At 39.5% G+C, this 27,093-nt stretch overlaps 5 protein-coding genes and 1 long non-coding RNA gene across 8 annotated transcripts in view; 3 read left to right on the top strand and 3 right to left on the bottom strand.

Moving 5' to 3' along the window:
- Positions 1-2,663, bottom strand: part of herc2 (HECT and RLD domain containing E3 ubiquitin protein ligase 2) — a 69,875-nt gene extending 67,212 nt beyond the window's left edge. Inside the window, exon 1 of the mRNA XM_088078043.1 lies at positions 2,462-2,663. The gene's annotated coding sequence lies outside the window, so the exon portion shown is untranslated. The remainder of the gene's footprint in view (positions 1-2,461) is intronic.
- nipa1 (NIPA magnesium transporter 1) lies at positions 252-5,147 on the top strand. The gene is made up of 5 exons (XM_042483829.2): positions 252-585; positions 740-787; positions 1,616-1,706; positions 2,736-2,896; positions 3,843-5,147. Exons 1-5 carry the CDS (start codon positions 453-455, stop codon positions 4,334-4,336), a joined length of 927 nt encoding a protein of 308 aa, XP_042339763.2. The 5' UTR covers positions 252-452; the 3' UTR covers positions 4,337-5,147.
- On the bottom strand, positions 4,177-7,943 carry LOC148189615 (uncharacterized). The gene is made up of 3 exons (XR_015776674.1): positions 7,807-7,943; positions 7,267-7,517; positions 4,177-4,314 (listed from the first exon to the last, which is right to left on the bottom strand). It is a non-coding gene; the product is annotated as an uncharacterized LOC148189615 (long non-coding RNA).
- On the top strand, positions 7,347-12,064 carry nipa2 (NIPA magnesium transporter 2). Of its 2 annotated transcripts, none has more exons than XM_042483660.2 (6): positions 7,347-7,486; positions 8,878-9,105; positions 9,510-9,566; positions 9,888-9,978; positions 10,066-10,226; positions 10,855-12,064. In XM_042483660.2, the coding sequence occupies exons 2-6, from the start codon at positions 8,967-8,969 to the stop codon at positions 11,511-11,513; spliced, it is 1,107 nt and encodes a 368-aa protein (XP_042339594.1). In that variant the 5' UTR covers positions 7,347-7,486; positions 8,878-8,966; the 3' UTR covers positions 11,514-12,064. The 2 variants fall into 2 exon arrangements, with proteins under 2 accessions (XP_042339594.1, XP_042339593.1); XM_042483659.2 differs by lacking the exon at positions 7,347-7,486 and adding an exon at positions 7,860-8,033.
- The window catches only part of cyfip1 (cytoplasmic FMR1 interacting protein 1), a 39,777-nt gene continuing 24,675 nt past the window's right edge, over positions 11,992-27,093 (bottom strand). For both annotated transcript variants that reach the window (XM_042483658.2, XM_042483657.2), the window contains exons 23-31: positions 26,866-26,953; positions 18,554-18,697; positions 17,382-17,472; positions 15,785-15,915; positions 15,458-15,530; positions 14,592-14,686; positions 13,648-13,886; positions 13,415-13,562; positions 11,992-12,647 (exon numbers count right to left, since the gene is read on the bottom strand). In XM_042483658.2, coding sequence (XP_042339592.1) covers positions 12,483-12,647; positions 13,415-13,562; positions 13,648-13,886; positions 14,592-14,686; positions 15,458-15,530; positions 15,785-15,915; positions 17,382-17,472; positions 18,554-18,697; positions 26,866-26,953 — 1,174 coding nt within the window. In that variant the 3' untranslated portion in view covers positions 11,992-12,482. The remainder of the gene's footprint in view (positions 12,648-13,414; positions 13,563-13,647; positions 13,887-14,591; positions 14,687-15,457; positions 15,531-15,784; positions 15,916-17,381; positions 17,473-18,553; positions 18,698-26,865; positions 26,954-27,093) is intronic.
- On the top strand, positions 20,462-26,878 carry fndc9 (fibronectin type III domain containing 9). The gene is made up of 2 exons (XM_088078045.1): positions 20,462-21,574; positions 24,131-26,878. The coding sequence occupies exon 2, from the start codon at positions 24,195-24,197 to the stop codon at positions 24,825-24,827; it is 633 nt and encodes a 210-aa protein (XP_087934171.1). The 5' UTR covers positions 20,462-21,574; positions 24,131-24,194; the 3' UTR covers positions 24,828-26,878.

Here is a 27,093-nt window from a genome sequence, read left to right as displayed (position 1 = left end):
TATTAATTTAATTATTTTTGATTATTTTCAAGTAATCTACTTTTAGTTTTTACAGGTTTTTTGCTCATTTTGGGGAAATTTCTTCTTTCTTTGCTCATTGCCTTCTTCCCATGTTATTGAAAGAAATAAAGCCACTTTGTCCTGGTTTCAAAGGGTTAATACGCTTATTTAAAAAAAAGTAAATATATATATATTTACTTTTTTTTTTAAATAAACGTTTTTTTTTAAAAAAAAATAAACGTTTTCTTCCGACGTATCAGGGGTATATAAATCAGAATATCGCCACAAAAGCATAATTTTTTAACATGTTATGTTGTGATAGTGAGTTTGGGCTGGTGGTCAGCCGGGTGCTCATGGCAACGCGCATGCGCAGAGACTCACTTCCCAGTCTAAACTCCACACTGGACCGCAGCCTTCAGTCATTTCACAGTTAAGCTAAATAAACAACAGAAATGGCTGCTGAGCCGGATCCAAGAAGCATTTCGTTGCCTGTTTTTGGGATAGTAATAGCAGTAGTATCAAGCTTCATCAATGGGTCGACATTTGTGCTCCAAAAAAAGGGAATTTTACGCTCTCGCGACAGAGGTAGCGTGACAGCGCAGATAAGTAGACGAGCATTAGCTTTATTTAAAAACAGCTGCACTGACACAAACGTGGACGTCTTTGAAATAACGCTGTTAATGAGTGAGCCGCCGTTTTCCACACAGACTTAACTTCTTTGACTGCATTTTGTCCGTAGGACGGTCGTACCTCACAGACGCGGTGTGGTGGGGAGGCACACTGTCCAGTGAGTATAGCGCCATCTATGGACTCTGGAGGCGCTCAGTTAACCCTTTGACACCTGGCAAACGAGCTTTGTGTCTTTCAAAAACATAGGAGGAAGATGAGCAGCGACAGAAGAAATTATCCAAAACCTTTGGGTAATAGTAAGAAAAAAATTGTAAGAAATTAGTAAAAAAAAAATCAAAAAAAAATCAAGAAAATTACCTTAAAATTCGTAATAAATAAACAAACTAACAATAAAAAAAGAGAGAGAAAAAAGAAAATGACCATGGAAGAGCTCTTAAAATCTCTAATAAATCTTTAATATAATTTTAAATATGAAATTATGAAAATCAGAAATGTATAAATTTAAAATTATGGTCGTTTTTAAGGGCATAATTTGCTGTGGTGTTTTATTTTGGATGAAGGGAAATTATTTTTGACGCTTTGAGAAAATTGGCTTGATTGATGTCAGAAACATAAAAATAAGGCAATGAGCAGCAAAAGAAGAAATTACCCAAAAATTAGCAAGAAATTAGTTAAAGTAAAAAAAAAGTTTCTAAATCTACAGATTTCTTGTAATTTGTAAAACATTTCATACCAAGTTGCTCATTGCCTTTGCCCCATGTTTTTTTTTTCTTTAAGAAATCGAACCAATTTGCTCAGGATTCAAAGGCTGAAATGCTTATGAAAGGCACCTTAAAGGCGAAAAGCTCAAGGTTTCAAAGGGTTAATGTTGGAAGTCACATTCTGAGATTGGTGCAATATCCTTTAGGCCTGCTCACATTCAATTTTTTCACCCGAGTAATATGTAGATAATATTTTGAACACATCTATTTATGAATCTCAACAGTGATTGTTGGTCAAATTGGGAATTTCCTGGCGTACAATGTGGCCCCCGCTGTGATAGTTACTCCACTGGGAGCCCTTGGAGTGTTATTTGGGTAAGTCTAAAAGATAATTAATGTTTTTTTTTCTTTTTCCTTAAAGGGACAGTTCCCCTGAAAATGACAAAAAATCTAGACTGATAAATAGAATAACAGATAAGAGGGAAAATATGTATTTTTGATTTGGGGTTAACTGTTCTTTTAAACGTTTAGCTTGATATTTATTATTCAGTGTATATAGGGACGTATTGTAGAGCAACAAGAGTTTACATCAGTCAATTATACACTAAGAACAACCAAAAAATGTCCTTGTGTCTGAGTTGTAGCACACAGTTGCTGATCAGGCAGGTTTGTTTCCTCAAGCACTGTAAAGTTGTGTATAATTATTGATCTTTTTTGCTGCCTTTTTAAATATAAATTAAGTCTGTGTGCATCTCTAAAGCCTACATAAATTTATTTGATCTCATCATGTCTCTTTATCTTTTTCAGGGTGTCTGTAGGTCCTTAAAATGTCTTACAGATAATACAGTTTTACAAATATTAGGCCTTAAACTTAACTTAAACCTTAAATTTAACTTTTAAATTGTTATTGCCACAAACATTTTATCTAATGTCATGTATTGATCTATTAATTTCATTCGGCCATAATGAGTCAAGCTGTTCTGTGTGAAAGTCCATATTTCTGATGTTACAAATGTTAAATCTACTAACGAACTTAATTCTGTGTTTTCCTATATATTTGCACTTCGTTGTTGGAAAATTGTAGATGAACCAAACTAACTGTTATAACCATGTTTTTATATGAAACTTACCTCTGCACAGGAACACAGATATCTGACTTTATACTTGCCTGGAAGGATAGAAAAGAAAAAAATGTGATTAGTCCAAAATCTGTCTTAAATTAGGTTCAAATGTAAAAGTATTAAATGTAAGAGTTCGATACCTGCAGACATTCTGTTTTTACATCTACCAATCCTCCACGGTGCAAAGTCAAGTTTTAAACCTCTTACACTGTAAAATCCTCTCAGGACTCTCCTAATTTCATGTGTATCTCACTAAAAGTTATTTTTTTTGTGTGTGTTGCAGGGCTGTGCTGGCTTCGTGGATCTTGAAGGAGCATTTAAACGTCCTGGGAAAACTCGGCTGTGTGTTATGTTGCTGCGGCTCCGTCGTGCTCATCATTCATGCCCCTAAAGCCGAGGCCGTAACGTCAAGACTGGAGTTAGAGGAGAGGCTGTCGGACCCGGGTGCGGAGTGTTTGTTTTTTTTTCCTTTGCGTTACTCTAGTAATTGATCGATGTATCCTCCAACTGATTTAACCCTTTGAAACCTGAGAAAATTGGCTTGATTTCTTTCAAAAACAGGGAAGGAAGGCAATAAGCAACAAAGGAAGAAATGAAACAAAAAACATAAATTAGCAAAAAGAACAAGAAAAAAAACTAAAAATTAGTTTAAAAATTAACTTAAATAAATAAATAAATAAATAAATAAATAGGAAATAACCTGACAGCGCAGACCTCCGCCTGCAGCGGGGATCTCTGACACAGCGCGGATCTCCGCGACATAGTTAGTGGTGGAAAATGACTCCTGCAGACTACTTTGTTTTTGTTTCAGGTTTAGTCAGACTCTGGATGGAATAATTTCGAAACACGATCATGCTGAGCTCTCATCAGATTACCAGGGGCAGATGTAGTGATTGCACATTGCCTTATTTTCAACCTTTCTCTAATTGGGGATGTTGGCAGCCTGCTGGCAGCTATAGAAGAAGTAGGCCTTATTAAAAACATTTTTTGCCTAGTAAAATGATCAATAGTACAGCAGCACCTCTTTTGTGGATAATTTCTTACTCAAAAAAACTAAAAATGTGTTTATTTTAAATTTTAAAAAATTAAATTAAATAATAATAAAGGAACAACATAACATAATTTTATCTGTGTAATTATGAGAATTAGTATTATAGTTTTTATCTAGCTTTTTTCTTTTCTTTTTTTTTCTTTAGCCATTCCCCTGTAATTTTTTTCTCAAATAATTTTCTAAATTTAAATGTTTAAATACTTGTGAAATGAGTTTAAAAGCAGCAAAAGAAAAGTGATGTTGCTCCAGGTTTCATGGGGTTTAAGTTAGTACATTTTCTAACTATTATATGCTTTTTAACATATACAAAGTAATGGCATGTCCTGTCTCATGCTGCAGTGTTTGTAGTGTACGCCCTCTTGGTGGTCCTGCTGCTGGTCATACTGATCGTGTGGGTTGCTCCGGCTCACGGCACATCGAACATCATGGTGTACGTCGCTATATGTTCCCTCCTCGGAAGCTTCACCGTTCCAAGCAGCAAAGGACTCGGTCTCGCTGCACAAGACGTCTTTGGAGACGGACAGTCGAGCAGCCGAGCTCTGGCTGTCTTTGTGGGCTTGCTGGGGACGCTGGCCGTCAGCATCCTGATCCAGTTCTTCTTCATCAATAAGGCCTTGGAGTGTTTCAGCTCCAACGTGTTTGAGGCCATATACTATGTGACGTTCACATCCTCCGTGATTCTGGCTTCTGCGCTTCTCTTCAAGGAGTGGACTGCGCTGACGATGACGGACAGCCTCGCCATGCTTTGTGGTCTGACGACAGTGTGTGTCGGGGTCGTTTTACTCCGAATTTCCCAAGAGGCCTTGATTACCTGGAAGAAGAAGACAGACTGAAATGCCTTTACCTTTACGTGACCTCAGTGCCATACTGCATTCCTTATAGCACAAAGTCTATACTTGATTTGAGTGTTACTTGAGTTTAAATGACTAAACAGTGTATTTATAACTACTTTCATTCAACATTTTACTTGAATCGCCTCACGGGTTCTTATGGAACAGTCTGCAGTTACTGTGTAACCCACAAATATGTTTCAACAGTTTCATTAACACTCATGAACTTGCAAACCATTATCGTTCCCACGTTGTCAAATACCAACACTTTCTCACAGCCGTCGGCGGCTGGTATTAACACGTAAAGACACCCTCTAAACCCAAACGCAGTAATATTAGAAGCTCAGAACGCCTGATGTAGTTCTTAGTTTTTAGTCTTATTACTCGTGCTGAGCCCCAGAGAGCAAAACTACGTTGCAGCACCCAACAGTGAAAACTCCCATCGAATCGCAGCACAAATCCATCATTTTTCCATCTCTTTTAAGGCATTAATAATTGGATAACCTCTCCGAAGCAGATAGAAAAGATAAGTGAAGAAACTACAAGTTTTGGGCGCTTATGATACGAGGTCGACAGATAATCGGCCCGGACGATTACTGGGACCAATGTATTTTGCCGATCATCTGTTTCTTTCTTTTATTATAAGGATTGCTGATAAAAATGAATTCATTAAAAAGAGCAAAGAAAGTCAGTTTTACCATGGGAGGAACTTTTACTTTGTGAAATCTCAGGGAGCTATTTTTATTTATTCATTTTTTATTTACATTTCACAAGACTTTATAAATAAAAGTTGCTGGGAATTTGCTGTATATGATGTTGGACGTTTCAGTTTTGATTAAACATTTTCTAAAGACATTTAAACAAAGTTTTGTGTTGCAGTTTGTTTTTTTCCAAATTCTAAATACTGACAGAGAAATCATAATTTATTTTGTAAATGCATGTCGGTTGCAATTATCAGTTATCGGTCTCATTATCTACTAAAAATATACACTTTTGCCTCCAGGTGGATGTTTCTTCAAGGTAATGATGTCACGTGAAAACTAAGTAAGAAAAAGCAGGGAGGAGGTCAGGGTGGAGGGGTTAAACAAACACAGGACTTTCACCAAGGAGACTGCTGTTTGTGTCCCGTGTGTGTCAACATGATTTAAACCCAAACCATGATCTTTTCTATGCCTGACCAAGTACTTTTGTCGCCTAAACCTACACCTACATTTCCTGTAAACAAGTTTATTTTGAAAAGACACTACATGCATGCATGATACTAGAAAATAGTACCTAAAGTGTTATATTTTGAAGCATAAGGCCATTTGACGAGTCGGGAGTGACAAAAATACGTTGTGACTTTGATCATCATGAGACTGTCTCTTCACCTCTCATCGCTTCTAAAAAGCACATTCAAACTTGGCCTGGGGAATTTGTCAACTTACTTTTTTCTTAAATTCAAATATTTGCAGAGTGACGTACAAAACATAGGTAGCTAATAATTCTGTTTACTTTCATAAAGGCCGGGCCCTCAAGGTTTTAATGCCTTAAATGTGGCCCCTTGAATGTTCTCCCTTTCTCCCGATGCTGGACTGTATCAGTGTTGAATCACCTGCACTTTGACTTATTCAGTGTGCCTGTGAATAATTCAGTGTAATTTCAGAAGCAGCCTGTTTAGTTCAGGAGTCGTATAGAAGACGAGTATTAACAATGACTGAATGAGCGTTTTGTCTAATGGAGGAATTTGTAAAGCTGATACCAAATCTAAACTTTTGTTCTGTGGTTACAAACTGTTTGGACGTACAGCTTATACGTGTGATCTGGATCATGGATTATTTATTCATAAAATGTTTACACTAATTTGTACAACTGTCTTTTTGTCAGAAATGGTTTAATAATTGTGCCTAGTGATCAGCTAAGACTTGAAAGTGGCGCGCTGACTTGTGCATTTGTTGTATAAAGAGTCACTAGAAAAACATTATTCTCACGAGCCCAGTGAGTCCTTACCTTAATCAAGTTTGCTTATCTGCTCGATTTTTAATTAAATCACACTACTTAAGTGCCTGACAACTGTAAGATATTTTAGAAATTATTTATTCAGTATTTTTGCTTTGTTTTTTCTTATACAATAAATTAACCCTTTGAAACCTGAATGGACGTTCAGTTTTTCTTGCGCTGTATTCAGACACTTTGGCAATGAGCAAAGAAATTGGTAAATGGTGACAAAAATAACCTAGAAATTAATGTGAAAAAAGGAGGGAGAGAGGGAGAAAGAGACTTTTTTTTTTTTAAAAAAAGGGAAAAAATGTCCATAAACTATATTTATGATGATTAAAATCATCTCACTCAAAATCTCTCTCTCTCTCTCTACATATATATATATATATATATATATATATATATATATATATATATATATATATATATACACACACATTTAACTTGTTACATTAATTTAACTCGTTACAGTAATCACATTACAGTCACTAATCAAAATATTGGTGATTACAAAGGGGTTATGTATGAAAGAAATGCTTTCAGCAGTTCAAGAGTTTATATGTTGAATAAAACATTTATGTTTTCATGTTTCATGTTTTTTTGCCATACAGAAATGCTCATGTTGGCCTTTTTTTTTGGACAACAGCGAAGACCTTGAGGAAATTTTGAGCGCAACATTCATGTACTTCTGTGGGGTCTTTTCAGCTTTATTATCATGTTTAAAACATTTGTAGAAAAGTAATCAAATGTAATGAGATTCATTACGTTGGTGAAGTAAATTTGAAGTGTGTAAGTACATTTGTATTATTAAATAGTAATCTAAAGTAGAGACAGAGAGAGGGTTTTTGTTATTATTATTATTATTATTATTATTATTATTATTGTGTAATAAAATCGCCGTGATGATCTCATTGAGTTTGTCTGGAGCTGAGCTGCGGGACATGCTGTGTTACCGGACTTCAGCCGGCGGAGGGCCACCGTTCAGCGGTCACACGGACTCTGATAAGCAGAAGAAGAAGCTCGCAGTGCGGCAGTCGTCAAGCGGAGCTGCTGCTGGCTGAATGTGGAGCTGGAGCTATGTGATGGTTAGCCGCAGAGCCAGGAAGAAGGCTAGCTATTAGCTAACCTCTGCTGCTTTGTTGTTTTTGGGGGAAACCGGCCACCTTTGATCAGGTATCCAACTCTCGTTAAAACTTCTCAAAACCTAAAAAACAAACAACGTTTAACGGTTAACGGCAGCGGACTTCGCTAGCTAACCAGTTAGCCGCAAAGCTAATGAAGCTAACGTGGCTAACGAGGGATGTGCTCGCAGTAAAATACTCGTAAAAATGATTAAAATGTAACATTGCGGCACCGTAATAGTGCCGCTGTCACCGACAGTAGTGTACTAACTTGTAATAACCGTGTAGTTAGCATACTGTGTGTAACAGGCGACTTTATTTAAGGTTAGCTGTTTTACGAGCTGCACCTAGCGTGCTCAGGTTAACATTTACCTCAATGGCGCGTCGTTTCCTGAATTCCTGAGTCTTGACACAGGTGTATTGACACATCTACTGCAAGACTTCTTATATGCAACACCCAAATAACCGGTTGGTCATCCAGCAGTTATTGAACCAACGAGCAGGGAAACTACAGAGTACTAAATGTGCTGTAGCTCTGATGGATTATTCTCACACCTTAAATGATGGTTTTTCCTTCTGTACGGTCACCTGCGGAGACGGTAGGTCACTGATGTTAAAATAATGTCACTTTTTGTCCACAGCAGCTGAAAAATGCTTTGTTGTTTTCCATATGCTCTGTATTGTTATCAATTAACCCTTCGAAACTCGGAGCGACATCACTTTTCCTGCGCTGCTTTCAGATGTCTTTCATTAGTATTTACTGTTTGAACCTTCTGCAAACTGGTGAAATTTATTTCAAAAACACAGAACAACAACACGGAAATGTTTGACAAATTGCAAGAAATAAGTACATTTAAAAAAGTGGGGTTTTTTTTTTTTAGAAAAAGTGGGGAAAATGTCCAAGAAAAGAAAAAAAGCCAGGGTGAAAAAGGAAATTTTAATAATCCTAATTGCATGTCAAATTATATTAGAGAATTATAATTTTTTAAGCATGTTCTCCAAGTCCTAATTGCTGTGGTTTTTTAAAAAAACTTATTTGCTTGTACTTTTTACTTTTTTTTATTAATTTATTTTTTATTTTTTTTATTGATTTTTTATTTAGATTGCAAAGGGTTAACCTTTTGAAATCTGAACAAATCGGTCTGGTGCCTTTTCCGCAAAAGGCAATGAGCAACTTGGCAAGAAATGTCTCACAAATTGCATGAAATTAGGGAATGGTGACATGAAAATGACCTTAAAATGAGTTTGGATAGCTGGAGAGAGAGAATGGGAGAAATGATCTAGAGTTAATAATAAAAAATAATACATTTTTAAAATATGGAAAATATTCAGAAAACTACATGTAAGATAATTATATTCTTTTTAAGTTATTAAAAGAAATATACCTGAAAATTAGTTTAAAAAAAGGTGTTTTTCTTTGTCTTCCATACGCTCTGCTCTCAGGTGTCTGGACTGGCCACAACTGCACTGTTGGTCAGCATCTGCACTGTTTGGTAAATGTGACAGAGCACACCAACACATCCAGCCTCACTATGGGTCAGGACAGGGGGAAGTATGATTTCTACATCGGTCTGGGTTTGGCCATCAGCTCCAGCATCTTCATCGGAGGCAGCTTCATCCTCAAGAAGAAAGGACTTCTGAGGCTGGCGAGGAAGGGATCGATGCGAGCAGGTGCTGACCTTTTCTGAGTGTCTAACGCACATCACAAGTCACCCCGAGGAACATTGTTGTCTTTGTCAGCTGAGTTCAGACACTCCCTGCGATTGTTGAGCAACACGACAGCCAAACCAGTGGGAGCAGCCCTTCAGCATACCAGATAACACCTTCCCTTATTTCAAGCGTGCGCGGTGTTGCTCACCTCTGCAGGGCGTGTTTGTGTTCGTGTTGAGCTCTCTGGGAAACATTAACTTCACTGTGTCACTTGACCTTCAGCTCAAATCCACCGCAGCTTCCTGACTTGTGCTGTGACGATTACATAATTCAAGATTTGCTTACATGCAAGTTTTATTGAAATGAGTCCTGAAATGTGTGTGTGTGTGTGTGTGTGTGTGTGTGTGTGTGTCTTTGCTCTTCAGGTCAGGGTGGACATGCGTACCTTAAAGAATGGCTGTGGTGGGCTGGTTTACTATCAAGTAAGTAATGAACCATAGTAGTGAAAAATCTGATCTGAGTCCAGTTAGCACGGACATGGGGAACTGCGTGTAAATGATCTTTAGATGTTGAGCATGGACGTACAAAGAGAACTGAACTGAGTAGGCGCGTTTCCATTAACCCTCAAATTGCACAAATTGAAACTGCATGTTTGAAATAGAGATCTAACTGACTAACTTAAAAAATCTTTGTTGCACCACACTCAAACCTCAGACAGTATTTCAGTTTTTACCTCCGCCTGCAGTGATTAGTTCATCTTTTTCATATTTGGAAATGAACTAACGTGTTTTAATCCCTCACAGTGGGAGCTGGTGAAGCAGCTAACTTTGCAGCGTATGCCTTTGCTCCTGCGACACTGGTGACTCCGCTGGGAGCCCTCAGCGTGCTCGTCAGGTACACAAGACTCCATATTTACTTTCCCCATGTGTGTCAGTGGATTTGTGGAGAGTGTTGTCACTGACCGTATTTGTGTCACTGCAGCGCCGTGCTGTCGTCGTACTTCCTGACGGAGCGGTTAAACCTGCACGGGAAGCTCGGCTGCCTGCTCAGCATCCTGGGCTCCACCACCATGGTGATCCATGCCCCGAAAGAGGAGGAGATCAGCAGCCTCGAGGACATGGCCAAAAAGCTGGTCGATCCAGGTACACAACAGCGGGGATCGTATTTCTTTAACTGAGGTTTTCTTTCTAGTCAGGTTTCATAACAAAAATATTGAAAAACTGAAGCGAATCACATGAAGGTTATTCCACATCAGAGTGGTGCCTTTTTTGCACGTGTTAACAGTAACTTTTGTAATTTTTCAACCTGGACCTGATTATAAAGTTGGACCAGCAGTGAGCGAGACGCTGTAGACGCTGTGATGTAATCACTCTGCGCACCGTCAGTCTCTGTCCACTAAAAGTGCTTTTGCCAGCGACAGACTCACAGTCGCACTTAGCACATGCGTGTGGTGCTCTTATATGATCTCACTGCAAAGTGACACTACTGGCCTGGCAAGCATACTACAGCATTTCAGGTTGTTTTTGTGGATCCGTGTACACGAGGATTGTCTCACAATGTTGTATTAACGCAGTTTTTAAGACTTCCATTTTTAGTATGGCCGTTCTCATCTAAACATGACCTTGTACACAAAAATGTGGGAAAATAGGCTCCAGATTGAACTTACTGAAGTTACCCTTTAAGATAAAACTATTCAAACTTACATATAATTTTCTGTCTTCACATTCAGGTAAAGTCTGACTAAAAACTCTCGTACTCGCTCTTTTTCAGGGTTTTTCGTCTTTGCTACTATTGTAATCATCGTGGCCCTCATCTTCATATTTGTCGTGGGTCCCCGTCACGGTCAGACCAACATCCTCGTCTACATCACCATCTGCTCAGTTATCGGGGCACTATCGGTGTCCTGCGTCAAAGGACTGGGTATCGCCATCAAGGAGGCGATCGCCGGGAAAAACGTGGTGAGAAACCCTCTGGCGTGGATCCTGCTTCTGGGGCTGGTGACCTGCGTGAGCACACAGATCAACTACCTGAACAAGGCTCTGGACATTTTCAACACCTCCCTGGTGACTCCCATCTACTACGTGTTCTTCACCACCTCTGTGCTCACCTGCTCCGCCATCCTCTTCAAGGAGTGGGGCCACATGGGCCCCGACGACGTGATCGGCACCCTCAGTGGCTTCCTCACCATCATCGTGGGCATCTTCCTGCTGCACGCCTTCAAGGACGTTAGCGTGAGCTTGGCCTCCCTCGCCGTGTCCATGAGGAAGGAGGAACGGGTCTTCCCCGCGGCCAACGGCATGGCGTCCCACGGCACCTACGAGTTGCTACATAATGAGTCCACTGAAGACATGGAGGACAGAGAAATAGGTTTGCCTTTTGATAGCGTCTCTAGAAGAAACGGAGCAATGACTTCCTCTTTGGATCACTAAAAAACTCTTTTTTTCAGCTGCCTACGAACTGACTCACCAACCACGACATTGTTGTGGTTCACGACAACAATAAGACAATCAACTGTTTTGGGGGACGTGTTGGACAGACCAGTGGATTGTATTTACTGTTTTAATTTGCCTTACTTTTCTCAGAATATGAGCCGATCATATTCGTTACAGTTAGAACTTAATTTCATTCCTCTGTAGCGCTGTAAATATGAGTTTTTTTTAAGAAATGTTTTGTTATATGTACATGCATATTCATGCACTGACTTACTTTCTATAAATCAAAACGATAAAGGTTTTAATATATATTCTATATGAAGTCCTGCTGACAAATGACGACATTTAAAAAAAGGACAGACACGATGATTTAAGTTTTTTTCGTGATACTTGAAAGTAACAACAGTTTTGTTGGAAGTCGTTCTGAACTTTTTTTTGTAGCGTTTACATGAAAAGCTCTCGAGATGAACCAACAGATTTGTTACATATTTATTGAATTAAAATGATTAAAACATTTGAAGGCACAGTGAATAAATGCTTAACATGAGTATGAGCTTTGTTACTTTTCCTTTAAAAGGTTTAGCATGCACGTTCAACAATATAGAAAATACAGATTTACTTTCACCCCCACTTAAAATACCGTCCACCCTCAATATTCCACCACTGCAAACCCTTAAATATGTATCTGATAAAACTAATTTCACCTCCCTGATCTATTTCTGCAAGTATAAAACAAAGAATAGTTCATCCAAAAAAATCTATTCATTTCTGATAAGGCACAAGTGAATACAAAAAAAAAAAAAGACAAAAAATGTGGCCCAACTTCCCTACATTTAATGGTCCTTTACTACTGAAGACCCAAAGTAAATGTGGAATATTTGTGGATAGTCTGGTAATGCTGACAGTGTTTGGAACTTAACGCTGGTCCACGGTATCGACGGCGGCGACGGCAGCGACGGCAGCACCTCAGCTGCTGGCGAGCGACTGGTGAATCGGTGGCTGGAAGCATCGGACGTGTTCGACCGGCATGTTCTCTCCGTCTCCAGACTTCATGTACTTGTTCAGGATGGCGAAAATCTCGTTGTTGATGACTTGGAATTTGCGGATCCTGTCGACCATCTTCTTCAGTGGCTAAAGGGAAGCAGGAAATATCAGCACTGCTGAAACATGACCTGCGCATCACTTACATCCTCGGCTTGTACTGTTGGTACACCTGAAGTGCCAGAGTGCTTAAAACAGCATCAAAATAGAGCTTGTTTATATAAAAACAGGCTCCTCCTCACGCCCCGACAGAGGTCCTAGCTAAGCCCCCAATGTCCTGCAATCCCAAAAATTTCCTGAAGTCAGAGAAACATGCAAGAAAGTACTTAAATTCTAGAAACATCCTAAAATCCTAGAATTTGAGAAACGTCCTGCAATCCTAGGAATGTTGGATATCTTAGAAACTCCAAAAATTCAAGAAATACACTAAAATCCAAGCATTGTCCTAAAATCCTTAAAATGTCCTACAACTCTAGAAACATCCTAAAATCTGAGAAATGTACTAAAATCAAAGAAAGTCCTCAAATCAGAGAAATGTGCTAAAATCCTAGAAAACAGCCAAAGATTCTAGAAATGTCCAATAAACCTGGAAACTTACAAAAGTTCAAGAAACACTGGAATCTAGAAAGATGTACGGGAGCAAAGTACTTTGAGTATTCCTGGTTTAAAGTACTGTGATACAGCTTACGTGACATAGTAAAGCGCTGCACTGACTTGTTTTATTTCCTGTCTTCAGTTTTCTGATGAAATCTAAAAGTAGACTCAGAGTGTAATGAAGAAATGTGCCGATTATGAAACAGCAGATGTGAATAACCGTCGTTGCGTGTGACAGTACTGCTGATCCTCCTCCAACTCACCACGCTCTTGATGACCTCATCCTTGCCGTCGTGCTTCTGCACCTTGAGAAGGTGGTAGCTGAAGTCGAGGATGTCGAAGCGTCTGTGCTGTCCCAGCAGGGCGATGATCATGCAGCCGGCCCAGTGGAGGCCGTCCCCGAAGCACTGCCTGAAAAGCAGAAAGCGGGTGCAGGGGTTAAAGATGTGGCGCTTTAAGAATCGCATGTGGCGAGAGGACGTCGTGCTGCACTCACTCCACTGTGAACTCGTGGGCTCCCACAGGGATGCAGTACACAAACTGCATGGCACTCCAGAGTCGGTGAAACTCCACGCACTCGTCCACGTGCATCACGCCGTTGCTGGGCAGCGGGCCACGCCAGATGGGGTCGTCCAAGAAGCCCCGCACACGTGTGAGGATGACCTCGAACATGGACAAACCGCAGCACAGCCTCTCTTTGGTCAGAAGGTCGCCCTCACGAGCGATGGCGATTTGCTGAGAGAGAAGTGAGGCAGGAGAACAATCAAAAAAAAAAAAAGCTGAGGGCTGTTAGTAACCCCGAGGGCCCGCTTTAATATTACACACTCGCTCTGACCACGAAATGCAATTGATGGCACAATGTCTTCAGATGAAAAAACAAAAATGAATTATTTTCTATACACATGCTAAGTAGATTTTTTAAAATTATTATCACAGCTAAGGGTGTGTCTATGATTTGCAGCAGCATTGATTGTGACAGTGCAGTATGGTTAAAAAAAAGATGTAATCAGGAGCAAAATAGTAAAAATCACAAATTCCGAGGCAAAATCCCAGAATTACACCCAGAAATAATGCATGCATGTTTTTGTGCTTTGATGGCTGTGGCATCAGAAATTAAAGTTTAAATGGATTTCAATGGGGCATTTTTTGCACTTAACAGTATGAATGTAACAACTTTATTTACAGAGTGTATTTCAGACTTATTATAGGAGCTGAGATGGAAATTCAAAGAGTAAACAAAAACACACAATCTTGCCAGAACTTATTCCATATGCATGAACAAAGCCATAATTATAAAAAAAAAATAGAGTGAAAAGTGCATAAATTGCACCAACAAGTCCCTAAGGGTTAACAGATAAACCTCTTTTATTTGTAACGTGATATAAAAACTCAACACACCAACGACAGCTTCCTGTCATGGCATTTTTAGACCGGCCGTACCTGCGGGGTGCCCAGACGCTCTATCAGAGGAACCAGATGCAGCGCCGTGTATTTGGCCTCCAGGCGCTTCATCTTGGCATCCAGGCGTTCCCCCTCTGCACGCAGCGAGGAGAGGAAAAGTGTGATGGGTGAGCCTGGTGATAGTCTATGTTTTTATTATTGTCAACACATCAACAACGACTGTGAAAATGTAGCTTATTCCTCCGCGCTGTCGTCAGCTGAGCTGTTGTACTGGTTGTACACGTGATATATATATATATATATATATATATGTAGTATTTGAAAAAATGAGGACTGAAAAGCACGTAAACAGTCCTTAAGGTTTAAGTGTTTTTCATTAACAGTGTTGTTTAGTAAATTAGACACTGTGTTGTACCTCATTATACTGTTTTTGACTGTTTTCCCATCAAAAATGTTTCACGCTTACTTGGCTGAAAAAGTGTTTCAAAGGGGATAATTATCAGAAAAGAGTTTAAGAACAACTGCACCAAAACACCATGTTTGTATAAGTCTGCAGCTGGAAACAGCTCATAACATATGCTCTATTTCCTTCACTAGTTTTATATTTCACCATCTGTTTTAGGAAATTATTTAGGACCAAAATAAAAAAGCTGTCATCAGAACTGTCGACTGACAGTTTTCTTCACTCTCTTAGAAACAAGCAAAGCACTCTGGGTATCTTGCAGGAAAAAACAGTCTGGAAATGTTTTCCATTATCCCCACATCTCAGTGATTACTGCTGACTTTCACTTCTGATAGCGACTGCCGGCCTTCAAGTTGTATTCATTGGAACAAACACTGCCAGCCACCGAACAAACACTTCAGACCTCTTCACTTAAAAATAAACCACTTATTCTTTCATTTACCTTTGACATGGACTCTGGGAAGAATGTTCTGGAAAGGTGCAGCATGCAGCAAATCACAAACTTCTTCCTGCGACTGTGAGAAACACGCAGTGAAAGTCAGAACAGACATGAAAACACATTTGAATTGCAGCCTGACAAGTGAAATCCTCCTGATAAATGTTGTCATTTAAATAACTGTCACAGTTTATTTCAGAGGACTGACACATCCCCGTGGATGTGATGTCAGTGCACTGATGAGACTATCAGCTGGATATGAAAGAGAGAACAACTCCACGAATCGCATTTGCATCGAAATAAGAAATTTTCGTTCCATTTTGAGATGCGTACCAGACTCTGCTCGCTCAGCAGACAGAACAGCATGGCGTTGCCCACTTCTCTCAGGTTCTGGAAACACACCGTCTTAAGCTCAGCGTACTCAACAATGTCCTTCAGCTGGTGGTGAAAGAACTCAAGGATACCTGGAAAAAATAGAGCACAAAACAGTGATATTCAGCTCACAGCCTGCGGGCCAAATCTGGCCCCCGATAGGGTTCCCGGTGGCCCCTAACCACTTACAAATTCACAATAAAAATACAGAGATTTACACTGGGAATTGTTTTTGTACTCTTGGTGTACATGAGGTGTGAGTGCATAAAACAGCATCAAAAAAGAGCTTGTTTATAAAAAAAATAGTGCCCCACACGCCTGACAGAGGTCCTATCTAAGACCCTAATGCCCTAAAATCCTAGAAATGTCCAAAAATCCTACAAATGTGCTAAGATCCTGGAAAGGTTTAAAACTCCTAGAGATGGTGTAAAATCCTAAAAATGTAAGAAATGACTAGATATGGCCTGAAATCCTAGAAACATCCTAAAATCCAAGAAATGTACTTAAATTCTAGACAAGCCCTAAAAATCCTAGACATACACTCTAATTTTAGAAATCTCTTAAATTCATAGAAACATCCTAAAATCCTAGAAATGTAATTAAATCCTAGAAAAATCCTAAAATTCTAGAAATCTATTCAAAAACTACACATGCCCTAAAATCCTAGACACATCCTCTAATTCTAGAAATGTCCTAAATTCACAGAAACATCCTAAAATCCTAGAAACACGTATGGGGCTCCTGTGACTGGCATCCTGTCATTTTGCAAAGCGAGATGAGTATTCCTGGTATAAGATATCTAATTTCCTACCCTGTTTCATATCTGTCACATCATTTACTGACCCTCAGCCGCAGCAGAAGTTTAACCCTTTTCAGGAATGAACACATGCTGCCAGGCATTTACACTTCGGTCACAGCACGGGTCATTTTCTCAGATATCTCAAGTGTACGTGTTTCTGCAAAATGATTTGTGCTCAGTGTGGTTCACTCCTGACTCTGTTCTCCTTTTTAAAAAATTGAAAAGGAAAAATAAATTTGAGCAAAACAAGAGCAAACCTTGATATCTGTGCTCTTACTCTGCTGGAGCAGGAAGTTTGTTTCAGTAACAGTGTGACTAGCCTCCCTCGCATTTGAAAGCTTCAATTAAAGCTCTTTGTATTTCCACACAGCGTGCTTCTTTAGGAGGAGTGTAACCTCCTGACTCACAGCATCCAAGAACGTTTAGTTTCAAACTGTGGTTAGAAATAAAAGATTTACGTGGGAGAAGAAAACCATAGAGAAGTAAGGATGCTGACATCAGAGTAGTGGCAAGGCGATTCATTTTAGAGTCATTTTAGTGCATTTAACAGACGTAGGAAAATCATTTAAATCATTAGGGATCAGAAGTTAATGTTTGTTGGTTTATTCAAGGAAATTTAATGAAATGATTTATCATTTAAATGTATTTAATTATTTAACTTTCAGTCTTTTTCATGCATGCTTTCATGAGTTTTGCTTTGACCAATTCAATGGACCATTGATAAATCTTCCAATATGTAGCGGCTGCACAGTTGGTTACCTGGGGAACCGTACTCGTGGCGGGGAAGTCGGCAGATTTTGGGCATCACCTCCATGAGGGTCTTCACGTACTGCATTATGGTGCCCTGAAGCTGTACAAGAAAAGGAGAGCATTACTAAAGCAGCATACAGAGTTAAAATTTTCAGTTTGTGGGAATACTTCACCCCCCAAATTATCCTTTCTATATAAAAAACTCCATCGCGTCACGTTGAATTCATGGAAAAAAAAATTCTTGAATGGCTCCACAGTGAAAGAAGAATCCAAAAAAACAGAGAAAATTCTTGATGAGTCATCGGGTCCACGTTTAACATCAGCAAGACTAAATCAAAACATCCATTTACAAGCTCGCACACAACTCGTGCAGTATAATCAACGTGTAATCAAATTTATCCGGTCGAATGTTCAGCACTTCCCTTCTGAAAGGGAACCAAACAGAAAAGGAAACGTTTTTATGCTCTCTTCAAAGCCAGACTCCATTTACGAAAACAGTCATTTTACATCACTGAACACGGGAGCTGCTGGGACATCACTGCCCTGATCAGGTTTTTTTTGTTTTTGTGTGGCTTTGGTGACTCTGATCTGAATTCTTCAAAACGCTGAAGTCACACAAAAACACAAATCAATGAACAGATCGAGGCAGTGGCAGATCATAAAATTAAGTTTTTATAAATGAAAGCTGGAATGAGAGAGTTTCACTTTTCGTTCAGTTCCCCGTAGAAAAAAGGCAGTCTGGGAGGTGCTCATCATACGACTGGATAAATTAAACTTGGATTATATTGCACGGGTTGTGAGTGTTTGTGATCGGATGTTTTTGATATAGTTGTTAAAGGTGGAGCCCTATGACTTCATTTGTTTTTGCATATTTTGTTCAACATCAAGACTCCAACGTAACACTGCGTGAGTAACTGGTACATAAATGGTGATATAAATGGTAATTTAGGGGGTGAAATATTACTCTAAGAGGAAACCATGAAAAACAGACAAGCAAACAAATACACAAAGAACCTCTTCTTTAACTTTACATTAGAGTGACATCAGTTTCATTCATAACTAACAACCAAAGAAGCCTCTTCAAACAAGCCTCTCAGTCACCGTCACAGAACAGCAGAAAGATCCACCAGGAAAACATCGATATCTCCCACACATCCTTACTGCTCAGCTGTCGCACTCACCAGGCTTTTGACCACCTTCAGCAGTTCCTCCATCACCACGGCGATGCCCTGGTAGCCCAGCAGTCTGCACATGACCTTGATGTGCGGGGGACCCACGAAGTTCCTGTAGCTGCTAAATATGCTGCTGTACGCCATATTCAGGGTCTACAGGCAGAGGAAACACAGGTGATGATGAGAGGAGGTCCGAGACTTATTTAATCTCTTGAATAAACGTTGTGTTCTTTCATCATCCATAATGCATCGTCAAAAACTAGTTGAATTTTTTTTCCTGTTGAAGCCACTAGTATCTTATCCATCACTAGAAATGGGTACGGAGGGAAATTTGCCTCCTGTGGTGTATTAGCTGATAACGTGGCTGGAGGCTCTGTACCATATTTCACGTCAATCCTTCCAATAGTTGCTGAAACAGGCCACTTAAAACAACAAATGTACACCTCACTGTGGCTCTGGAGGAAAGTCACGGTTATCACAGCCGTTCGGATTCATCCACTGAATGTCTGCACAAAATTTAAAGTAAGTTTATCCATCACATGTTGATCAGATGTTTGACCAGCTGCTGGCAAAACATGAAAAAGCTGAGCATCACCAAAATCATTGGAATTATCTTTGGGGATGCATGAATGTCTGCACAGCATTTTAGGTCAATCCATGTTGAGATATTTTAAAGCACTGGACCAACAGACTGATACTAACATCCACAGTCACAGCATTTGTGTGTCTAAACTGTCCCACATGAGAGCGTCATAAAAAACAGGTTTATCACACTAAATTACAGCTACAATTCTTTATGAAATCCTGCATTACATAATAACAATAATAAATCCTTGAATTTACTGGCAACCTGCCTGGCAGATTATGAGACATCCTGTGTGCAAAGTTAAGATTTTAGCTCCAGGGCAGGCTGGAAGCAGATGCAAAACTTGACAGCAACGTGCCAGTTAGATTTTAATATTATTTTAGTACAATTGAAAATATATCTGCTCAGTGGGCAATGCCAGTGTCTGGGGGTCACTGGCAACATCAGAATCATCCTCTGGGGACCGTGAATATCCACAGGAAATATCATGACGATCTGGTCGGCATTTGTTGAGAGGCTTTGGAACAAATGGTCGGACAGATGGATCGACCAACTGACCAATATTTCGTCTCTTTCCCAATAACCCAATTACAACAGCACTGACCAAAGCAGAGTCATGCACAGGTCTGATTTTAAGACCCGCTCCAGAGCCACAACTACGCCGTGCAATATCATACCCGCCCGCCACCCGAACATATGACGAGTTCCACAAATCGACCCAACCAGCTTACACAAAATCCCCAACTTGACCTGAAAATGAAAATTATATCATAACCATGCACCGATCAAAAAATCTGGTCAAGGAGCACATCTAAAGTGATCATTTTGGGACAGTGTTTCCAAGTGGTATTATTTGTAGTGCCACGGTCGCAAAGACAACAGTATTTCTTTTCGTTCTTTTGTCAGCGCCTATAACAGTTTCCAAAGCTACTTCAGTCGCTCAGCTGCCATTTCTGATACTCTCTGAGTATTAGGGATGGCTATCAAGGAAAACAAAAGCGTTATGCTCCCTCTGATTTAGTTGTGCAACCATTGATGTGCTTTCTTTGTCTCATAAATGGAGCCTTCATTTTCCTGGGAGATAATACACAGTGGGGGACAGAAATGTATAGTGAAAAAGAGGCTTATAGGGAACCAATCTAAATGCAGATTGTGTCATTATTCCATCCGCATTACATTGTGCAATCAACATTTGCTTCATAATAACTTCAAATTTGTCCACTTTAATCCTTCAGGCGTGCTTTACAATTACACACACACACGCACACACGCACACACGCACACACACACACACACACACACACACACACACACACACACACACACACACACACACTCACTCGTATCGCTCTGCGCACAAAATGAGCTTTTCAAAACCAAGCTTTAAAAAAAATATATACATATATGTGGTCTACTAAATTCATTGAGTTTATTTTCTTAAATCAATGTCAGTCCTCATACCTATCAAATATTCATTAATTTTCTGAATTTTAACCCTTCAAATGTCAACTAATTTTTAGATGAAAAACAAAACACAAAAAGGAATAATTTATTCATATACTATATGCAAAGTATATTTTTTAATTTGTTTTTTTTATCACAGCCTGGGATATGTCAATGATTTGCAGCAACACTGATTGTGACAGTGCACCTGGTGGAAATAGCGTGTTTTCAGGTAGAAAAAAGGTAAAAATTACAAATTCAAATTTAAATCCCAGAATGACACCAAGAAATAATACAATGCATGTTTTTATGCTTTGATGGCTGTGGGATCAAACACTGCAGTTTGAAGGGGTTTCAATGGTGCATTTTCTTCCCTTAACAGTATGAATTTAACAAAGTTGTTTCCACAGTGTGTTTTTGTAGGAGCTGATCTAAAAATTCCAAGATTAAACAAAAACACACAATCTTGCCAGAGCAGGACAGCCAAAATTATCAAAAAATGAAGAATAAAATAGCGTGTAAAATGTAAAGGGTTAATAATCATTCTGATATCTGTAGTTTTACTAACAGGGGAAGATTAGGGACTGAAAACAATATCAGAAAGGCAACATTTACAACCATTAAGAACATTTTTAGATATAACATGACCCATTTGGATGTTGAACCGTTTCTTAACACCCTTCTCTAATATCCACCGCACGAGGCTTCAGCTCTCTCTCCCCCCCGTCTGACAGCAGAGAGCTGAGGCTGCAGCTGCTCTAATCCAGCAGCGCTCCCACTTAGTGTGGCAGCAGCGGAGACGAGGACACACCGATCTTTGGTCCACTCCTGAGACTGAAAACCTACAGAGCAGCACCCGGCATCGTCACACCTCTTCATATGGTCAAAGTGTAAGAGATACTAAAATGACTGAGTAGTCGGACTGCAGAATATTCTGCTGGAACAAACACCTCAGGCAGGACAGATTGGGATGCTCAACACGTGCTCGCAGTGTTTCTCCGGTGAGTCACGCTTTGAATGGATGACCCCTCATTATTCTCTTAACATGGCTCATTACCATATAGATAATTTTGTTTTGTTGCTGTGGATTACAGCTGATGCAACAGAAAAAAGTGTGAAAGGATGTTTTTCCTGAATTTTATTGGTGGAAAAATAAAAGTATCACGACAGTGACTAGTTATATAAAAGTCACAATGAGCCTGCTGACTTGCACTGACTTATTTATGATAAAAAATGAACTAAAACTGCCTAAAAAAAAACCTATTATCTGTGTCTTAAAGTGTTGGTGCCATTTAAAAATACAGAGTACTGACACAAAAACAACATAGCTAGACAATACACTTTGAGTGTGCCTTTTCCAAAAGAGTAGTGATGTCAGAAATACTGATTTATAGATACATATCGATTCTAAAGACACTTTTTTTCTGCATTATTGATACATCGTTGCCAGCTGTCCTTTTTCACTCCCTTATTGTTCATTTCACTACAGTCATTCATGCTGTTCTCTGCTACTGACAAATAACAGAAAAGTCATCACTTATAGTTAAGTTATAGCCTTTTTGAATTTAACTTTTAATTTAAAAAAGAAATACATTTTAGGCGCTACATTGTAGTTATTGTAGTACTGTATTGAAGTACAACATGTTGCAACACATCAGTGCTACTAATGATCACCACACCCTCTCTGTGAAGTGAACACTTTAATCCAGAATTAATTATTTCACACTGTATGTTATCAAGTTCAGTATAATTTTTTTTAAAAATGTAACACTTGAAATCAATGATTTTCAATTTTGGACAAACAAAGAGTCTTATATTACCACTACTTGACATCTGTTTTAGTTCAAGACTATGTTATTACTTTTTATTCTATCAAAAAAAAAAAAAAACAAATAGAAAAGATGTTTGGCATACATGAAAACAAGTGCATGGTCAATGTAAAAAAAGAACAAATAGTCGTCTATATTGTAGAATATTGTATATTGTATCTATATTGTAAAAATTCAAAGAGTTTAAAAAAATACGACGGTCACTGTCCACAAATGGCAAAGAAAAGAGAAAGAAAAAAAAAAACACACGCACCAAACAAATTATAAAAAGTATTCAATCATTTTCAAGAAATGAATGCTGAAATAAAATTCTATTAAAACGTGACCAGTGGGATTTTAACAGCTCAAGGTTGTCAGATGGTCACCTGTCCTGTAGCAGGTGACTCGACAGCACAGATGAGTCTCTTCACAAATCATCCTGCATTATGCCGAACATCTGTGCTCACCCCCCTCCCACCGCTGCACTTTGTTCCAGATAATCCTACATACGATTCTTATTATCCTCTTTTTAGGCCGCATATGATGAGTAGGTGGCCATCAAGCAATTTTATTAAATTTTATTAATTTTTTGAACTTTAAAATGACTTAACCTGATTTTTAATTAATTAATTTAATTAAGATTAAAAAAACAGGCAGCAGCACACTAAACAAAGTTTCAGACAGTTACTGACAATATACAATATAAAGCTCCTTGTCCTTTAATCCATTGATCCATGATACATGCGCAACACACACGTGTTGAATTTTGCACCGTGCACATAGATAAGGCACTTTGCACCATGCACTTGATACCGTGCACTGTGTGTTACAACCATTCATACAGTCCTCTGTATGAATGGGTGTTTTTTTTTTTCTTTCTTTCTTTATTATTTTAAACTGATGTCATTGATGTGGTGTGTCCCTTTTAAATAAACATTAAATAAATAAATAAATAAATAAAAAATCAGATATCAGCGTGAGTATACCAAAAATAAGACTCTGCTGATCATATCATGGATCACAGAGGGCCAAATCTCTGCATCAAAGCATCTATAACCTGATGGACCTTCATATTTAATCTATTTTTGAAAACTCAAAAGAAACCTTATCCCTTGTTTTGAAGTGCCCCTTTGCCCCTTAAAGCAGCTCCAAGTAATAGTGGTTGAAATCTTCCCAGTATGAAACAACCCTTCTTTATATATGTATATATATAACAAAACTCCAGAACTTTATACATGAAGAATATAATCACAATTGCACTTTAAAATACCCAGGCAACAAATAAAAACAATCCACAATTCTGCATATTACACCATTTTACTAAAAATGAAAAAAACTAAACAAAAATTTTCAATTCTACTTAACGTGGTGTTGCAGCTCCAGTTGACCATAAAAAAAAAAAAATCAGTTTCTATTTATTGGAGTCGCAGCATTACAATAAAACCTGAATATTACCCGCTAATCGTGCTCTCCGTTTACAACACCTGTGTGACTGCAGAGGTAAACAAAGGATCGGGCGAGATGCACGATTAAAATAACTGATCCTGATCAATTAAAAAACGCACTGATCTGGCCTAATAACGATTCTTCCGATTGGATCGGGACATCAATAAATTTCATGACGATGAAATGAAATAACTACTTAAACTCAGAGGTGAGAAACACAAAAATGAGACACTGCCAGGACAAAACTGAAGAACTTCTGCTGCCAGTGTCTGACTGTGTGTTTATGTTCTTTCTCTATTTCAGACTGTACTAACTGAAGGAATACTTTCATCAACTTCACTACAAAAAACAGAAACAGCGTTGCATCATGGGGGTTGCGGTCTACAACATCTCTGCGACCTCAGCCAGAGTGAGCTGGCCGTCGTCCCCCAGCTGCCTGGACACCTTCTACAGCGTCATGTACGACCCCAACTGGAACAGCCTGCTGATGGGCTACAAGCGCAAGAGCTTCATGCACGAGGAACGCATCCCCGTCAGTCAGACCAGCACGCACCTGGCCAACCTCCTCCCGCAAACCGCCTACTTCCTGTGTGTGACGTGTCAGGCGGCCAATCCGGTGCGGGACCAGTGCCAGGTGTTCAGCACTCCGAGTGACAGCAGCGAAGGTCACGACAGGACGGGCTGGGAGCTCGCCATGGGCGTCTGGCTGACCTGCTGCATCTTGCTGCTGGTCATCGCCAGCGTCCTGTTGTGGGGGTGTCTTCACACCATCTGCTCCCTGCCCGGTCAGGCCGCTGACAGCTGCCATGTCGTGACCAACTCGACCCGTCAAGACATGTCCGGATCGGAACGCCTCTACGCTCCCAGACGCACCAGCGAGGACGGCGCCAAACACATCCTGCAGCCCCCCCTCCTCTCGACGCAGCCCGCCGGCCACATAATTACCCAGGACCACGAGCTGAGGACACTCGCCAAGCTGTCCGGCAGCGAGCCAGCGTGAATCAACTGGATTGAGGTCATCATAGCATTGTTTTGCCTGGACTGAATCGTCCCTGAGGTTGTTTTATTCAGAGGGGAGAGTCATGGAGAAAAAATAAACTAATCTGTGCTCTCCAATTACGAATTCCTGCACACAGATTACTCAATTCTGCTCTTGAAACGTTACTATTATTAATCACTTTTGATGATATCATTGTATTTGTCAGCCAAGCTGCAACCAAAACACTTTTACATTCTTTACATGATGTTAGGAAAAGTCAAATTATTCGACCGACTAAAACTGGACGTTTAAATACATGTAAACATGTTAGTCTGACTGCAGACTAAACTGATTTTCTCAAAGTCGGACTTATGAGGGGGTAAGAGGGGCTGCAAACGAGCCAGCCATTAAAAAAATGTAAGCACTGAGGAGGGACTTGTGTTTTTAATTTTGGCTCAGTTGAAGGACTTACAACGTGACAAGGTAGCATTTTATATTTGTTTTAAATAAAAAAAGGCACACCCCAGCCACCTCCCTCCTCTGATAAATAAAACACAGTCCCCCATTACCACCATGGAAGCTAAGAAACTATATTTGAATATTTGCTCCTCTTACACAGCAGCTGATGGAGGCAGCGGCAGAGCAGCAGCTCCACCTTTCAGCAGAGTAAAATAAATGTTTTTCTCAGCCTGGTGTTTCTGATATAAGGGCTTCAAATCTCTGTCGGTAAGGGCAGTTTTACAGCAAGGTAAAGCAGTGAAAATATTCTAATATAGCGTACACTTAAACTGATATTGATTTTTTTTAGGTGGCTTCAAACTAATCAATGAAGGCAGTGCTGTTTGATTATATTGTACATGACGCAGCAGTTTTCTACCCCAAAGTTATTGTAAATAAACAGTTGTGATTGTGATTTGGTCTATATCACACACTGTATAAATAATATAGATTAATTGCAGCTAGCTGAAAGAGGGCATATTTGACAGAAGCCCAATTAAATGTCCTAATCAAGCTATGACGGTGGCTCGACTAAACTGTGCATGTAAACATATGACCTTTCCCCCTTTTCCATCAACATGGAACCGGTTCTGTCCTGGTTTCTGAACTTAGTTTTGAAGCGTTCAGAGCATCTCAGCCAACAATTAAATGGTTGCCAAAATCCGCCGTATGACTTGTTTTGCGTCATCCGGCAGATTTTCGCTTAAAACACAAGCAGAGAGTTCCTGGTGCTGGCGGCACAGGTGAAAGCCAAACACCCTTGATCTGCTACACTCCCGATAACACGGTCATTTGGGACATGGTTCAAAATCGACGAACTATCCCTTTAACGTTAATGTATGGAATCTGGAAAAAATATTTTATTGTTTGGGCCCCTCAGAGGCCTCAGGTGGTGGCTCTTCTCTGGCGGAGATGTTGATGCACAGGAGGCAGCGTTGGCTGTATTTATTAAAAAATATATGATGGAATTGTGCCTGACTACCAGCAACAGACACTGACGCATCACTGAGCTTAAAATAGCTTACAGGTCAGTAGGGTAAGAGCACACGCTGCATACAGCTTTCTGTCTCTCTCCTCTGCACTACAGCAAGTACTGAACCTCAATTTGAGGACAAAGTTAATGTATGTTTTGGTATTTAATTGAACACTCTGTATAAAAGGTCTCATATGGGACATCTGACTCCCAACATGTAGCAATGATGCCCTTGTAAAATCTCCATCCAAATTAGCTTTTGTTTCAAGATTTTCAATGATAAAACTTCTGTAAATGCAGCACATGAAACAAGATTTTATCCTGTCCATAATGAATGTTTCTCTTGTAAATAAGAAGCTTGTGAAAGACTATTTGTTCTTTTTTTTACGCTCACCTGTTTTCATGTATCTTTTCTCATGACGATGCTTTCTCATTTGTAATCTAAGGATATCTAAAAGTAAAATGTAATCAATGTTTGGCCTCAAAATGTGGACTCAAGAGAAGTCGTACACAGCTTAAAAGAAAATCAAAATCCTCCACTCATGGAATCCAATAAAATAAAGTGTTGATAAAGGAAAGTGCACTGACCTTTGACCCGTACAGGTACTGTGGCTGAGCGTTGGGCGGCTTGTCCCTCTGGAACTCCTGAGAGAAGGGCAGGACGGTGCGCACAAACCTAAAATACACACAGAGACGTCAATCAGAAGTGTATCACTACCATCCACAACATCAGAGTACAATGAAGAAATATTCCTGCTTTTCTCTGCAATTGGATGTGTTGATTCCCTCAGTCCTGCTGTAGTTTTCAGCAGTGTT

This window comes from Plectropomus leopardus, chromosome 5, assembly GCF_026936395.1.
Source record: "Plectropomus leopardus strain MGB_pleo_1.0 chromosome 5, ASM2693639v1, whole genome shotgun sequence".
NCBI lineage: Eukaryota > Metazoa > Chordata > Actinopteri > Perciformes > Serranidae > Plectropomus > Plectropomus leopardus.
Note: the sequence above shows the minus strand (reverse complement) of the source record. Positions and strands in the feature narration are given on the sequence as shown.

Coding starts and splice junctions, on each gene's coding strand:
- nipa1 (XM_042483829.2), top strand. CDS start 453: ATGGCTGCTGAGCCGGATCCAAGAAGCATTTCGTTGCCTGTTTTTGGG. Junction 586..739: donor TTTACGCTCTCGCGACAGAG/GTAGCGTGACAG, acceptor TTTTGTCCGTAG/GACGGTCGTACCTCACAGAC. Junction 2,897..3,842: donor GGAGAGGCTGTCGGACCCGG/GTGCGGAGTGTT, acceptor CTCATGCTGCAG/TGTTTGTAGTGTACGCCCTC.
- nipa2 (XM_042483659.2), top strand. CDS start 7,883: ATGCAACACCCAAATAACCGGTTGGTCATCCAGCAGTTATTGAACCAA. Junction 9,106..9,509: donor GAAGGGATCGATGCGAGCAG/GTGCTGACCTTT, acceptor TTTGCTCTTCAG/GTCAGGGTGGACATGCGTAC. Junction 9,567..9,887: donor GTGGGCTGGTTTACTATCAA/GTAAGTAATGAA, acceptor AATCCCTCACAG/TGGGAGCTGGTGAAGCAGCT.
- fndc9 (XM_088078045.1), top strand. CDS start 24,195: ATGGGGGTTGCGGTCTACAACATCTCTGCGACCTCAGCCAGAGTGAGC.